The following is a 14762-nucleotide window of genomic DNA, read 5'->3' as shown; positions in this document are numbered from 1 at the left end:
GTGAACATTTGAGGTACTAGTATGAGCATCAAAATACTTACTGATACGACGATTTCGTCCCTAAGCCAACTGTTCCTTCTGATCCCATCCCATCTCAAAATGTTAGGCGGGGCCTTGTCGTTTTCCCAGCTAAAAAAGAGCCCTCAAGTCTGTTGCGCCCATGCCATCCAAACAATGCCCCGATAATGAACCTTTTTGGCTTCTCGTTGTTTTTTAGCGTCCACCTCCCAACCCAGGCCCGCCGGTAGCAGCCCGCCCTGCTTCGAATTATTCCAAGAACCCGCTCACCAATCACGGGCTCGCCCTCTCGTACACGAATATGCCGGCCGTGAGAGGCGATGGCATGCGCGGCTTGGCCGTGTTCATTTCCGACATCCGCAATTGCAAGTCCAAAGAGGCCGAGGTCAAGCGGATCAACAAGGAGTTGGCCAACATCCGCTCCAAGTTCAAGGGCGACAAGACCTTGGACGGATATCAGAAGAAGAAATACGTGTGCAAGCTCCTGTTCATCTTCCTCTTGGGTCATGACATTGATTTCGGGCACATGGAGGCCGTCAATCTCTTGTCCTCGAATAAATACACAGAAAAGCAGATTGTAAGTGAGACAAGGGGAGAGCTCCAAAGAAGGGAACGCCCCTCTGGTCTTAATGATGATCTCTCTTCCAGGGATACTTGTTCATCTCGGTGTTGATCAGTCAGAATAGCGACCTCATCAACCTCATCAACCAAAGCATCAAGAACGACTTGTCCTCGCGCAATCCGGTCCATATCAGCCTGGCCCTCCAATGCATCGCCAATATTGGGTCCAAGGACATGGCCGAAGTCTTTGCCCCGGACATTCCCAAACTCCTCGTTTCCGGGTAGGATGACAAGCTTCTTTCACACTAAAAGCTACTGTATGTCTCCAATTGGTTGTTCAATATTCGTCTTCACAGGGATACTCTGGACGTAGTGAAACAATCGGCTGCTCTTTGTTTGCTTCGTTTGTTCCGCACTGATCCGTCGATTATCCCCGGGGGTGAATGGACCTCTCGGATCATTCATCTACTGAACGACCAGCACATGGGCGTAGTGACCGCTGCCAGCTCGTTAATTGACGCTCTGGTCAAAAAGAACCCCGATGAGTACAAGGGGTGTGTTCCACTAGCTGTTTCGAGGCTGTCAAGGATTGTCACCGCCAGCTACCAGGACTTCCAAGACTACACTTACTACTTTGTTCCCGCCCCTTGGCTGTCCGTGAAACTTCTACGACTGTTACAAAACTACGCAGCCCCCGAGGACCCTGGAGTTCGGGGTCGATTGAATGAATGTCTGGAGACCATCTTGAACAAAGCCCAAGAGCCGCCCAAGTCCAAGAAAGTGCAGCACTCAAATGCCAAGAACAGCGTCTTGTTCGAGGCCATCTCACTCATCATTCACAATGACAGGTAGGATTGATTGGCGGGAAAGAGCTCATATTGACAGATGGATGACGGGTGGCAAATCGAGATCCTTTTTGCTTTAGTGAACCCAATCTGCTAGTGCGAGCTTGCAATCAACTCGGCCAATTCTTGAGTCACCGCGAAACGAATTTGCGCTATTTGGCCCTGGAGTCCATGTGTCTCTTGGCCACTTCCGAGTTCTCGCACGAAGCCGTGAAAAAGCATCAAGAGACCGTGATCAACGCCCTCAAAACCGAGCGAGACGTGTCCGTGCGTCAACGGGCCGTCGATCTGTTGTACGCCATGTGTGATCGATCCAACTCGGAAGATATTGTCCTTGAGATGCTCACCTATTTGGAGACAGCCGATTATTCCATCCGCGAGGAGATGGTAATTATCTGGGTGTGGACTGTGAATGGGAGAAAGTACTTGATGTGATCGGATTGTGTTCTTGTGTCTCTGTAGGTGTTGAAAGTGGCCATATTGGCTGAGAAGTACGCCACGGATTACAAGTGGTACGTGGATGTCATCTTGAACTTGATTCGCTTGGCTGGTGATTACGTCTCGGAAGAGGTTTGGTATAGAGTCATCCAAATCGTGATCAATCGAGATGATGTTCAAGGCTATGCTGCCAAGACCGTTTTTGAGGTAATTAAGAGCTCGCAATTAACTGATCGACTGTGCAGAAAAAAATCTCCTGTAATCCTTAATCAAGTCAATGTTGTGATTCAAGGATACTTGGACATCAACGACATGATAGTCGAAAGCTCTTCTGCTCCTTCTTCTTCTTAATGCTCTCATGAATAGGAAAAGGCAAAACTGAAGTAGGAGGAGATACATTCAATTCGACTCTTTAAAACCCCAGCTTGTTTATGTAAAAAATATATATTTCAATAGAAAAATGCTAATCCCACTGGAGATCAGATAAGAAATACAAACTAACCCATTGCTGTTCAATAGGCCTTACAAGCTCCAGCGTGCCACGAGAACATGGTGAAGGTGGGCGGTTACATTCTCGGCGAGTTCGGAAATTTGATCGCGGGCGATCAACGCTCCTCGCCCGCGGTTCAGTTCCGCCTGTTACATTCCAAATATCACCTCTGCTCCTCGAGCACGCGCGCCTTGCTTCTCACCACCTATGTCAAGTTCATCAACTTGTTCCCCGAGATCAAGGAGCAAATCCAGAAGGTCTTGAGTCAGGACTCGAATCTGCGGAATGCCGACGCCGAGTTGCAACAACGAGCCAGCGAATACCTGCAATTGTCCAATGTGACCTCGTTGGATGTGCTGGCTACGGTTTTGGAAGAGATGCCACCCTTCCCCGAGAAAGAATCATCCGGATTGTTGAACCTACTCAAAAAGAAACGACCGGGACGGGTGCCCGAGAACCCGGAAATCAAATCCGGCGAAGAAGGAGGTTCGAGTAAGCCGCAAGCTATCATTTCTGGCGGGATCCCGCCTCCTTCGGCCGGAAATGGAGGTGCATCCGCCGATCTTTTGGGTCTGGGATTCGATGGTGGCAATGGAGACGCTGGAGGATCCTCATCGAGTATGAATGGCAATGGAATATCAGCCGATCAACCCACAGACAACCTGAAGAAGTAAGGTTGCTTCAAAATCCATCTGCCGGAACTAACACTAACCTTTTACGCCTGCTCTTCATTTTTCAGGTTCTATTGCAAGAATAATGGCATTCTCTACGAGAACGAGATCGTTCAAATTGGCGTCAAGACCGAGTGCAAGGCCAATTTGGCCCGATTGGCCCTCTTCTATGGGAACAAGACATCTACTCCATTCATAGTAAGGACTCCTCAAGACTCTCGGGTATCCCGGGTCCTTTCGCCATAACGGCTAAAATCCCACTTCATTCCAGAATTTCCAACCCATCGTCACTTGTTCGCCGGAGCTGGCCACGGCCTTAGTGTTGCAAGTCAAGACCGTTGATTCCACGGTTGAAGCTGGGGCCCAATTCCAGCAAATGGTCAACCTGGAGTGTGTGGCTGATTTCACATCTCAACCAGATCTGAATGTATCGTTCATGAATAGCGGACTGCCTTACAAAGTGAGCTGCAAGATCCCCATCTCGATCAACAAGTTCATGGAAGCCACCGAGATGAATGGCGATTCCTTCTTCTCAAGGTGGAAGAACCTTAGCATGTAAGTAAACTTATTACATATCTCTTTCATTCTACAGTTTTGGTCTCCTGATCAGAAAATTAACGTCAGATCCATTCACATGAATGTTCATTTCAACTGTTAAATTATTGTTCGAAACGAAATGTGTGAAAAATTGATTTAAAAAAAAACGCAACAAAAAACGTAGGTTTGAATAGGAATTCCTAGTAGGAAATGATCGCTTTTACATTGACTTTCTATCCCTTTTTGTTTTGTTTTTTTTACTTCGAAATGATTTTGAATGCTTTACTTTCTCGTTTGTCATAAGGGAATGGCGCTGTGCATTCAAAGTTTTGACCATTCCGTTTTGAATTTTTGATTTGAGGGATTTCGGTCAAGTCCTCGCTGGCTTTCACAATCGATGATCAATAGATCATCGTTAAAACATTGTCTAGTTACATTTATAAATAACTGAGAACACAATTCCTTGCCCTGAGAATAAGTAAAATTTGTTGGTTTTCAGGCCTCAGCAAGAGTCGCAAAAGATATTCAAAGGCTCACTGCCCATGGATCCAACTCAAACCAAGACCAAACTGATCGGATATGGGTTCAGCCTGTTGGAAAACGTGGATCCCAATCCGGAGAATTTTGTTTGCGCTGGAATCGTTCACACGAGATCTTTACAAATTGGATGTCTTCTCCGTCTCGAGCCTAATAGTCAAGCCCATGTAAGTTGTCTTTGTACTCTCACCCAAATGTTACAGGGAACACACCTCATTTGTTCCTCAAATTGTGCTCAATTTCCAGATGTATCGTTTGACAGTGCGGTCAAGTAAGGATTCCGTGGCCCAACACATGTGTGAAGTCCTCGCGGATCAATTCTAAACCAGAAGCACCTGATCAGCTTCATAAATCCATTTTCTTTTATCGTCTCTCTGCAAAAGAAGACTCCGTAGACTCCCGTTTATTTTTTGATCAATCACATGGCCTGGGATATTTGAGGTTTATTACTATTACTACTGATTTTCCCGCTGGGGGAAATGGTGAGGCCCACCTAAATTGCTTATTATTGTTATTGAAGTGGTTGAACAGCATCACTATTCGCATCATTATTGCTCTTTACCATAGAGAACAGCTTTGTTAGAGATATATCAGTAATTGAAGCTTTTCAAAGAAACAAAAGACCCACTTTTAGCCTTCTCCTCTTCCTCCTTCTTCCTTCTACTTCCAATATCTCTCTGCTTTCTGGACTGGTTTTTTAAGACCCGAGATTTTGTCGTTGGTTCTCGACATTCCTTGAACAAATGAATTGGAGGCGTGATGAAAATGCATTTGGAATGACATGATGAAGTATGATGTATAAACAATATTGAGAATGAAATAGTTATTAAAAGCTGTTGCTACTGGATCTAAACCATTGAATTGCAAACTAGACTGAAACTTGAACTTCTGATGGAACACCACTAATCCCTGAATTGGAACAGAAATTACACATCGGTTATTAGACAGACAACTGACATCAATATGTTCGTACACCTCTTGAAACACGACGAGCAATACTTCCAGGGTGACATTCATTGAGACAACCATACTTTTGAAACCGAACGTAAATCAAGAAACAAACTTGCTCAACTAGAACCTTCCAACACCATTTAAAACTAAACGCCTAAAAATGAACAACTTAATCGTTACAAGAGACATAGTAAGAAGTACGTGGCACTTATCTTATAATTTGTTAGCTTGATGAGCATACGTTTGTATTTGCAGGATAAGTGTAGTAACACTCAAGACGTTGATGCAGATTCTTGTTAAAAGATACTTTTGACTTTCAAGCGCATTTTGAAATCATGATTGATACTGACTTATTTACGTCAGAGATCAAAATGAATAAATCTTTGAAGGAGACATAATAACCTTTAACTTCCATGTCATCTGCAGCAGTTCACAACATATTTTTCAGCGATTTTGCCGATTTTTTAAGAACCATTGGCTATGACAAAGATCTCACTTATAATCATACTTATTTATTTTACAAAAAGCGAAGAAAAATCGAAATTTCTCTGAAACAAGGTTTTAACCTGGAAAGCTACAATCATTCGTAGTAGAAACTAGTGCTGGGGCGAGTCCGGACACGAGTCTTTTACTTGATTTGGAGAAATTGGCCAGACTCGAGTCTTTTAGAAAGGACTCGGATCTGGACTCGTCCTAAAGAAAACGTTGTGATTTTTTTCGTAAGAAAAGTCTTTTTGTATGACCTGGCACAAGAAAAAGACTCCAGTCCTCGGCCAGACTCGAGTCTTTTGCCGTACTCGAGCCCGGACTCTGTGAGTCCGACAAAAGTAAAAACTCGAATGACTCGGACGAATCTGACTTAAGGCGGACTCACCCCAGCATCACTAGAACTGATCATTCGATTGTCACGGAAGTTCTTGTGCCACCTCTGAACTTAAATTTTAAACAACCCCATTAACTCATCTCAATTTGCACCATCTGATGCACTTTTGGTCATGAATATCTTTAATGCTCACAGTTAATCCGTTACTTACAAAGTTAGTAACGACAGTCTTCAATCTTTACTTCAAAAGTTAACTTTGATAATCGTTGAATCTGAAGAAAAGTAACGTAACACTGATGACTTAACCTTATATGTTGGTAACTACAACACTTGTTAAGAGTTTGCTCAAATTCCAAGACTTCTAAGAGTAATTTTGATTGCCACAAGAACAAAAGAAATAACTAAAAAGTAGCTCAAATCAGTCGGTATGATAAACCACTGAAAGTATAATTGAAAGAGTTTTAATGTATTCATTTGATCCCCCCTCTTTCAAAAAATCAACAAACATCGAACAGAGGCCTAAATAAGGTCAATTAACGTATCGAAAAAAGAAACCAAGTTACCCTTTAGCATTTATGAGACAAATTGTGAGAGAATTACAGATTTTACTAAAATGCAAGACATTGAGATTTATTTTGTCTAGAGTGCTAACTTATGGGCCTAAAACAACGGTATTTTATGGTCTGAAAGCGATTCCCTTAAGTATCAAATCAACGAGTTAAAGCGCAATCGTCAAAGAATTATCCTTAAGACGTAAATTTGAATTGGCATGATATGGCACATACTTTATAAAAAAAACATTTATTTTTGAACTTACAATAATTTAACACTGTTTAATCTTTATCTTGCTCGTTAGTTCACGCACTCGTGTCTGTAGGCCATCATCCCTTTTAACACAAACGTGTGAAACAAGGCAGAAAATTGCCAATTAAACCGAAATCATAATCAGACTATATTTGGTTCATTACTTATAACTTGCAACGTAAAGAATGCGTGATAAATAGCCCTATTTTTATTTTAGAAACACCATTTTTGGATCCATAAACGCCAACGTACATCTAGAGCCTTGATAGCATATCTTCTGTGTTATTCTATTACACCAGTTATAAAGATTTACTTAATAATAGATCGTGCCTTCATGGAAATGGCGAACCTTTGAAACCACTGGCTACACTTTTGAGAGGAAAGAAATCTACTTAAATCGTCCTAGTTCCTGACATGATGCACCACCTTTGGTGAGAATGGCAATTTGATTGGAATTTCTCCGTCCTCAACGCCCAACAACCCGATCTCTCAGCTCTCAGGGTAGTGACCATACCTCATCAAACCAGGATTGAGGTGCACCACCCACAGTGAAACAAGCCACCGCATCATTTGATCTGGTCGTCGGAATGAAGGAATGCCCAGAGTGATTGCTTATGCCATGAACCACTGTAATATGGACGGGGATGCTGGGGTAGATTATTATTGTTGTGGAACAGAACGAACAGATATCTTTATCTACAGGTTGTTGCAATGACATGTCTTAATTCTCATCTTGATCGAACAATTGTATGAGAAGTTGTGCCTTTCAAATTACAATACATAGCACAAAACAGAATAAACTAAATAGCACAATTACCTAAAGGGGTTTAACTCATAAATTTATGTTGAGTTATGTAGTGAGCATTGAGGGAGCATACCTTTTGAGTCAGTCATTATATTGAGCTGAAAATTGAAAAACAAAGTCTGAGCGACCTAGGACATTTGAAGATGATGGCAATGCATTAAATACTAATTCTCGATCCTAGCATCCCCGTCCATATAACAGTGGTTCATGCTCATGCTCAGATCAAACGCAGATCAGGCAGGTCGACCGACCAAACATGATTTATGGCGGGAATTCCTATAATTTTGGTGGCATATTTTTTACTTCTACTAGTGCTGATCATTGCAATGAAGAGTTCATGGAAAAGTGAAGATTTAACGAAAATGTCGCCCATCAAAAGGAAAAGCATTCCGCGTTGATGCAGACAGGGGTGGGGAATTCGATTAATGTTGCCATCTCCAAGGAGTATCCTTTTTAACATTGTTCACCAAATTTCAGAAATATCAGCAATTGAGGAGTTCTAAAATCGCCTCCGAAATGTCAATTCTCCTGCCATTGACTTATTGATCACTGGTTTAAAAACCTTTTCTTAAACCTTGCTATCTTTCCTTCAGTCTGTTATCAATGCCCTTGAATGCCAAATGAGGTAAAATGGAAGGCCGAATCATGTTCTTGTATCAATCGGAATCGGTCATTTTTTTTTAAATTACAGTCTAATTGCGGGAAATCACATGTTTCATCATCAAGCAACGGACTCATCACTTCCTCTACGAGGATTACAATCCCGTTGTGTTTTCTTCCACTCCTACCCGTTGTTCAACAACATGTGATTCAAATTTCAAATTTAGAACCTGAATGAAGGTGATCAATAACGAATTTCATCCACATCTCGGACCTGGGGCCTGACAAGAAGAAGAAAACCCGATGTGACGAACGATCCATGGACGAGCTCGTAGAAAATAGTCTATGGCCTCAGGAGGGGAAACAGTCCCTGACCACCATTTAAAGAGGTTCCAATTCAGGCAATCTATCAATCTACCACCACCACCATCTTAGAACCCAGTCATGATCGCATCGCCTTATTCAGGATTCACGTATCAAAATATTGAGACAAAAATTTGGATGGGTTCTTACACCGTAATAAAACAGAAAAGACTTTTTATGGAGCTTGGCCTTGAATCATCATTATATTTGAACAAATTATGGTCATTATAACTGTATTCTTCAGTTGAAATCAATTCATCTTTGTTCAATCTACTATGTCATGAAAGCATCGTTAAGTCTATCTAATTGCTGATCGTTAAGCAATCATAACACTCGGAAACATGAAATTTTGATACGTTTGAACCCATCAATAGTGACACTTAGTTTTTTTTTTAAACCTTAAGAGTTGAAGCTGTGAATGTGATGATAACTTTTTCTAGTGCAAAAAAATCCTTTGACTGGACTTTCCAAGGCATATTTTATGATGTGGTCACCTGACTCTAAGACTAACCATATCTGCCAAATCAAAACTTTCGGTAGATCAAAATAAATGTGCATTTTTTGCGAGAAAACATGGAAAAATCCGATCTCACATTTTAATAGCATAATGGACCATATTTCTTGTATTTTCTTGAGCCTGTGGAAATAAGTATTGGCCGAAAAACAGACAGATAACAAAGAAATCATTCTCATTTCAAGCATTGTTTTCCTTGGTTATGACTCTAAGATAAGGTTTTGAAATAAGTAGATGAGCCTCAGAATAGCGAGAAGAAAGCAATAAGCAATAAAAATGACCGTCGATAACACCTCATGATATTTTCAGATTCACTCATTTATATGCCTTCGTCATCAAAGTGTGAAGAAATCGACTTTGTTTGAACTCATCCATCGGTTAATATTCTATTAGGACATTTGAAATGCTTTGGAATGTTCATCAATTTCTACAGGTCGTCCAGTTTTCCACACAATCAGAGCCAGAATTGAAATTGAAAGTAAAAGAAATTCGTCTTTCTTCACTTTCAAGTTTGTTTAGACAACACCATTAGTCATTTTGCTGTTGGTGAAAGTGTTTTTCGTTATGCTTGTTGAAATCCATTTCGTATCGAAGGCAGCAATGTAGTTACCCAAGCCTCTCACTGATCCATTAGGTCTGTCAACATGCTGCATTTAAAGTCAGTGCAAGTGATAGATCCCTCGATTGGCCAAGAAATGGCCATTCATGATATCGGATTCCCGTTTGTGAGCTGATTTCTCAATATATAGATTGGCCCAAAGTCGGCGAGTCACAGTGGGGATTTGCAGTATTGCGTACGCAAATTGCATGCCCAGCAGATCATTAAATCAACGTCACGCCAATTGGTCAAGGCTTGGCGCATCCTTGGCAACTTTGCGGCCGAACTCAATAAGGAGTTGAAAGCCAATCGTTCAAGTCGGAAGAAAACGGTAATAGATTATTTCCCATTCCAAGCACGTGGAAGCATTAGTGTGTCCATCGCTGCAGACATTACGTCCTCAAGTATGACTAGCTCATAAATCCGGGCCTTCATTAGACACGTGTAAAATTATATTGATGCTGGAACTACAAGAAGGTCAGGAGTTCAGAGATCAACCCTTCTGCCTAATCTGCATAATAAATCAGGCGACTTGGGATCCCTGGCGAACCGCATCATTCACTCTGCGAAAACGCACCAAGAATCCTTTCCTTATTTCTATTCAATCATTGGCTGAAACTGACGACATACCAAGTACAGACTGACTCCTCTAAGTTGTGATGAATGGTAAGGGAAGGAAGGGCTAAGGTAAGCCCTGGAGTTTGACTTGATTCATGTTGTAACAGAATAAAACAAGGGGAAGTGCCAAGAGGTCGATGGGAAGGCCGTGTTATTTCCTGACAATCCCACATGTTTGACCCCTACTAAAAACAAAACCAAATTCACATATATTCCCGAGGTTGGAAGTTTATCATTTGATTGATATTCATATACAAATGACCCTTTTTACCCATTTGCATCATAACGGATTGTGAAAGGTGTTCATTAATAGAAAGATCATGATTCAAAAAAAGTAGCTATCTATACAACAATATATGATTTGCGAGTTTTTTGAAGTGAAGCTCTTGCAAACTATCCAATAATGGAAACAAAATCCCCAACATAGATATGGTATATTAGATTAAGTTTTTCGTCCACAACATTGGCTTTGATTTCAGTCAACCCTGTCAAAATTGAAACCATTCGTTTTTTGCTCTGAACCAATATTCCCTCCAAATCAAATCATAACTTGCCTATTTGCTTATCGTGAGATCATTTAGCATTATGATGTTTGTAATTAATGGTTGAACATTTGGTCAAATGGCCCTTGGTTTTGGCTTTGCTAAAAATTCATTTGGTAGATTGCTAATTGAAATAACTAACTTAGCCATACTTGTTTTGATTGTAGCGATGAAGAAATTTCTTAAATTAACTTTAAAGATGATGCTCATTTGAAAGAGTGGTTTGATTCAACAATGTCAGTAGGTTTGGAAATCCTTTTTTTTGCTTAAGTTGTTCTCATTGAATAAGGCCTAATCATGGGTAGCTTGATACCACATAAACGTATTTTGCTCAGTGGTCAACATTATGTATCCAGACTTCTGAAATAGCGCAATTCATGTGCAAAGTTGTAATCTTATGCCAGACATCACTTCAAGCCTTAATATTGGCAGAGAAGACCATGATAAAATAACAAGCACATTTTGCAAGTCCGGCAATTGCACAGAGGTGGCCAAATATGGCGTGCTTTTTGATCACATCAAATCATGAATCATCAAAAATGTGTTAATCGATTCCTTGAGTCATTATGTTATTGATGATATGTTACTATGGCACCTTTGCTATAATATTTCTTTTGAGTTTGTCTTTTTGAAGCTTAATTTACCTAAAGTTCTGGTTACAACATGGCGGTACTTTGATGTGATAAAAGGGCAAATTTTCTATGTCTCAAAACCGACCTCTTACCAAAATATGGACTAGCACTAAATTAAACAATGATTAATGATTGGATGAATCTTACTAAGTCAACAATGCATTTTATTCATTCAAGTCATGCTGATGTTTCAACCATGAACAATTCAGCTGAACATATTTTTCAAAGAAATATTTGCTTACATTTGCCTTGCATCAGAATTTGATTGACCATCTGATTGATAGAAATTCCGGTTCCTTTTTCCTTCCAATTAGAACAATGTTGCTTTGGAACCCATTTGAAATCACTTTCAACAATACTCTGAAAATGCTCTTAACATTTGATAATTGAATACTTTGCTTGGGTATTTCGCAAGATATGGACAAGCCTCTTTCAAAAGGGGCAAATAGATTAGCAACTTAGTAAGACCTCACTGTCGCTGAATAAGAGGACTGATCCAGAACGAGAAAAGGTGCAGAAACCTTTACCTCAGAGATGGAATCTAACCCTTCACCAAAGTGCAAGGTCAATGTTCCGAGTGCCAAATTGCGTCTTTAGTAATCATTAAATCTTTATTTCACGGCAATTTTTGGGTTCCCTTATTTTTATTTGCGTGTCGAACACTTTTCTGTTCCATAGCGCGCACACAGTAAAGCAATAACTTCCTTCATCTCTTTTCTTCAAAAAGTGCATTAGCAAACTCTAAATATCGCACTAAAAACAGGCTACAGACAAGTAAATCCACACCAAGTCTCAAGGGAATAAACTATTCCATCTCGGTTTCAAAAGAATCCAAAAGTGACCACTAATCTGTCCAGTATAAAACTCCTGCTATCTCGTCGCCGCCTCCAAAAATTCAAAAAACCAGTCTGCTTGCAGTCTAGTTGACAGGTGATCATTTCAAGGATGTCCCATGATGGACACGACCCTTAAAAGAGATAATAAAGTTAGTCTTTACGAGGGAAGAAAGTACGCGATTTGATAGCTGGAAGAGCCAGAATATTTATTGAATGCAAAAAAGGAGACATAAAAACAATGGGGTGAAGATGGGGGTTCGCCATAAACCCGTCGAAAAGGCATGAGGGCAGAATGTCAAAAAATATCTTGTCAACGTTAGACAAAGCTTTCGTTCTTGGAGGAGAAGATGAGGAAGGAATCCAAAAGTCGGGGTTCCACGAGCTCGGCCGCGTCCAATTCTTCGAAATATTTGGCTCCACAAGAACTAGAGATCTTTCGGACTGCAGCCAGACACGAGACCAGAACACCATCGCTACCAACCCGAGCGGATTCATTTTTGCATAGCTCCACTAATCGGGACAAACCATTCAATCGGACCACTTGCTCGGCCAATTTCGGGTCATTGCATAATCTGGAAAGATGAAAAAAGGGTTAATTTTATTTTCGCACTTGGATCTACCAAGAAGAACTACCAATTGACAGTGTTGAGTAACTTGACACCTGGGCAGACTGAATGAGTCATGTGTGCAAGAAATCATTACCGAAAAGCAATTTGTATGTATTTGACCAAGTCATGTCCGACATGTCCGACGTTTCTGTTCATGGAGCTACGTCGATTGGCATCTCACGCAGTAGATTTGCTGACCCAGCGAGGCCAAGGTGAAAAAAAAATCCGCCAACGAAACGACCCTCAAATAGACAAACCAAAATAATGACAAGCAATTTGGAGGACTCGGTTTAATCTCAAATGATGCGATATTCCTACACAAAATGAGATATCGTCCATCTTATCTGCTTGATTAACATACGATGCGTGCAAAGCAACAATTAACAACTTGACAGCTCTTTAACCGATGCTTGGCCGGGAACAAGGAGGAACTCTTTGTGTTAGAGATATTAGAAGGTGACCACTCGGCCAACACCATCCCAACCAATCCCATTTGGTCCTACCATCATTCTCCAATAACCAACCACCACACTGGCAAACAAAAAAACCCTGATTGATTGACCTCAGAATCTGTCAGGAAGAGTCGGAAGTTTCTATTTTCATTTGGCAACCCTGCCAACCTGGCTTGATGGATATAAACAGACAGGAAAACGGGTGAGTAAAAAAGCGCCAAATTGGCAGCCAGCTCGCACAGTGACGCAAAATCTCAAAGTGAATCTCAGTTTGCATTTAATTCACTCACGATCTTGTAATGAGATAGGGTCATCACGAAGCTAGCTCAAATGAGATACTGACACATACGGTACGACTGTTTGAGTGGTCATAAGGCGTCAAGGGGAAACCAGTATTGAACAATTGAATACGGCCGTTTACGACGCTCATTTCGGCATGTACATAAGTATCCTTCAACGCCTTGGAATGGGTTCAAGTTTGGGAAGAAATCCGCCTGCCAAGGTCCGAACCGTATCACCGATGAAATATCAAAATGACATCCGCGGTATAATATTTCATCCACGACGTCATCTGACAACCTCGGCAAACCCGCGAGACTTCCCCTATCTCGAATGCAATGCCAAGTGAACCAATGGTTCCAAAAAATCGAATCGAGCCCATGTTCAAGCTCGAGAAGAATATAATGGTCATTTTGTCTCCATTAGGCAAATATTTCTGATTCGATCGCATCTCACGGAAGCCTGGACATGAGTTATGGCCATCTCACTTAAGTCGGCACTTTTTTAACACGGATAGAGACCGGTGTTGAACAATGTCCCATGTGTCATTCGAGATTGTTTTTGGTCACCAAACCGCGTCCGCACATTAATCTTGGATTCAAAAGGTACCAAAGCCGCCGTGATGACAAGCTCGACAGGTTCAATGTTTATTTCATCCCTGCCCAAATCATATGACATGGCATTGAATACCTTCCGGACAGCAGACCTCATGGTAATATTGCCCTTTAACTGCGCATGTCTGAGTAGCGAGATTGGAAGTTGGATGATGGCCAAAGGCTTGAGAGAGTCCAGCTTTGATGGATGGCGAACGGCGTGATTGAATAGTTATCTCCATCGGTTATTTGGTTCTTCGGCTGGCAGGAAATTCTCTCCTGCTACGCCTGAAGCGGCAAAAATGAAGAGCTTCATACCCAATAGACGACTCCAGGGCAGAGATTTCTACGATATTGAACTAACGCCTAGTCTATAATTTACTGGCCCACCAACCGAGACAGACTTCTGAATAACTGTTGTTCCATAAAGATAGCCGCATATTTTCACTACAACTTGTTCTTCAAGAATCTAAGTGCACTTGCTCCAAGTCAAATTTGCACTAGGAAGTTAGGTTGAGGGCAACATGGGAATGTTTGTTGGCAGACGATGATCCTCGGTGTTTTACACGTTTCTTCCCTGCTGCGCTGAAGACCCTGCCTGGTTCATCAACCCCTTGAACAAAATCATGATTTCTTTGCTCGTGCTG

General features: G+C 41.3%; 2 protein-coding genes across 5 annotated transcripts in view; one reads left to right on the top strand and one right to left on the bottom strand.

The window, feature by feature from the left end:
• Window positions 1-4944, top strand: LOC131877604 (AP-2 complex subunit alpha-like). The gene is made up of 11 exons (XM_059223320.1): window positions 1-147; window positions 218-595; window positions 667-860; window positions 936-1427; window positions 1505-1811; window positions 1887-2069; window positions 2382-3022; window positions 3092-3221; window positions 3295-3578; window positions 4060-4264; window positions 4344-4944. Exons 1-11 carry the CDS (start codon window positions 22-24, stop codon window positions 4419-4421), a joined length of 3018 nt encoding a protein of 1005 aa, XP_059079303.1. The 5' UTR covers window positions 1-21; the 3' UTR covers window positions 4422-4944.
• Window positions 4945-12363: 7419 nt separating this feature from the next.
• LOC131877809 (protein inscuteable homolog) overlaps window positions 12364-14762 on the bottom strand; it is a 46846-nt gene continuing 44447 nt past the window's right edge. For 3 of the 4 annotated variants that reach the window (XM_059223608.1, XM_059223610.1, XM_059223611.1), the window contains one exon: window positions 12364-12755. In XM_059223608.1, the coding sequence (XP_059079591.1) occupies window positions 12500-12755 (256 nt within the window). In that variant the 3' untranslated portion in view covers window positions 12364-12499. Of the gene's footprint in view, window positions 12756-12885; window positions 14404-14762 lie in introns of all 4 variants that reach the window. The other variant, XR_009372913.1, reaches the window with a different exon arrangement.

This window comes from Tigriopus californicus, chromosome 3 (genome assembly GCF_007210705.1).
Source record: "Tigriopus californicus strain San Diego chromosome 3, Tcal_SD_v2.1, whole genome shotgun sequence".
NCBI classification, from domain to species: Eukaryota; Metazoa; Arthropoda; class Copepoda; order Harpacticoida; family Harpacticidae; genus Tigriopus; species Tigriopus californicus.
The sequence above is the reverse complement of the archived record's forward strand: the minus strand, read 5'-3'. Positions and strand labels throughout refer to the sequence as shown.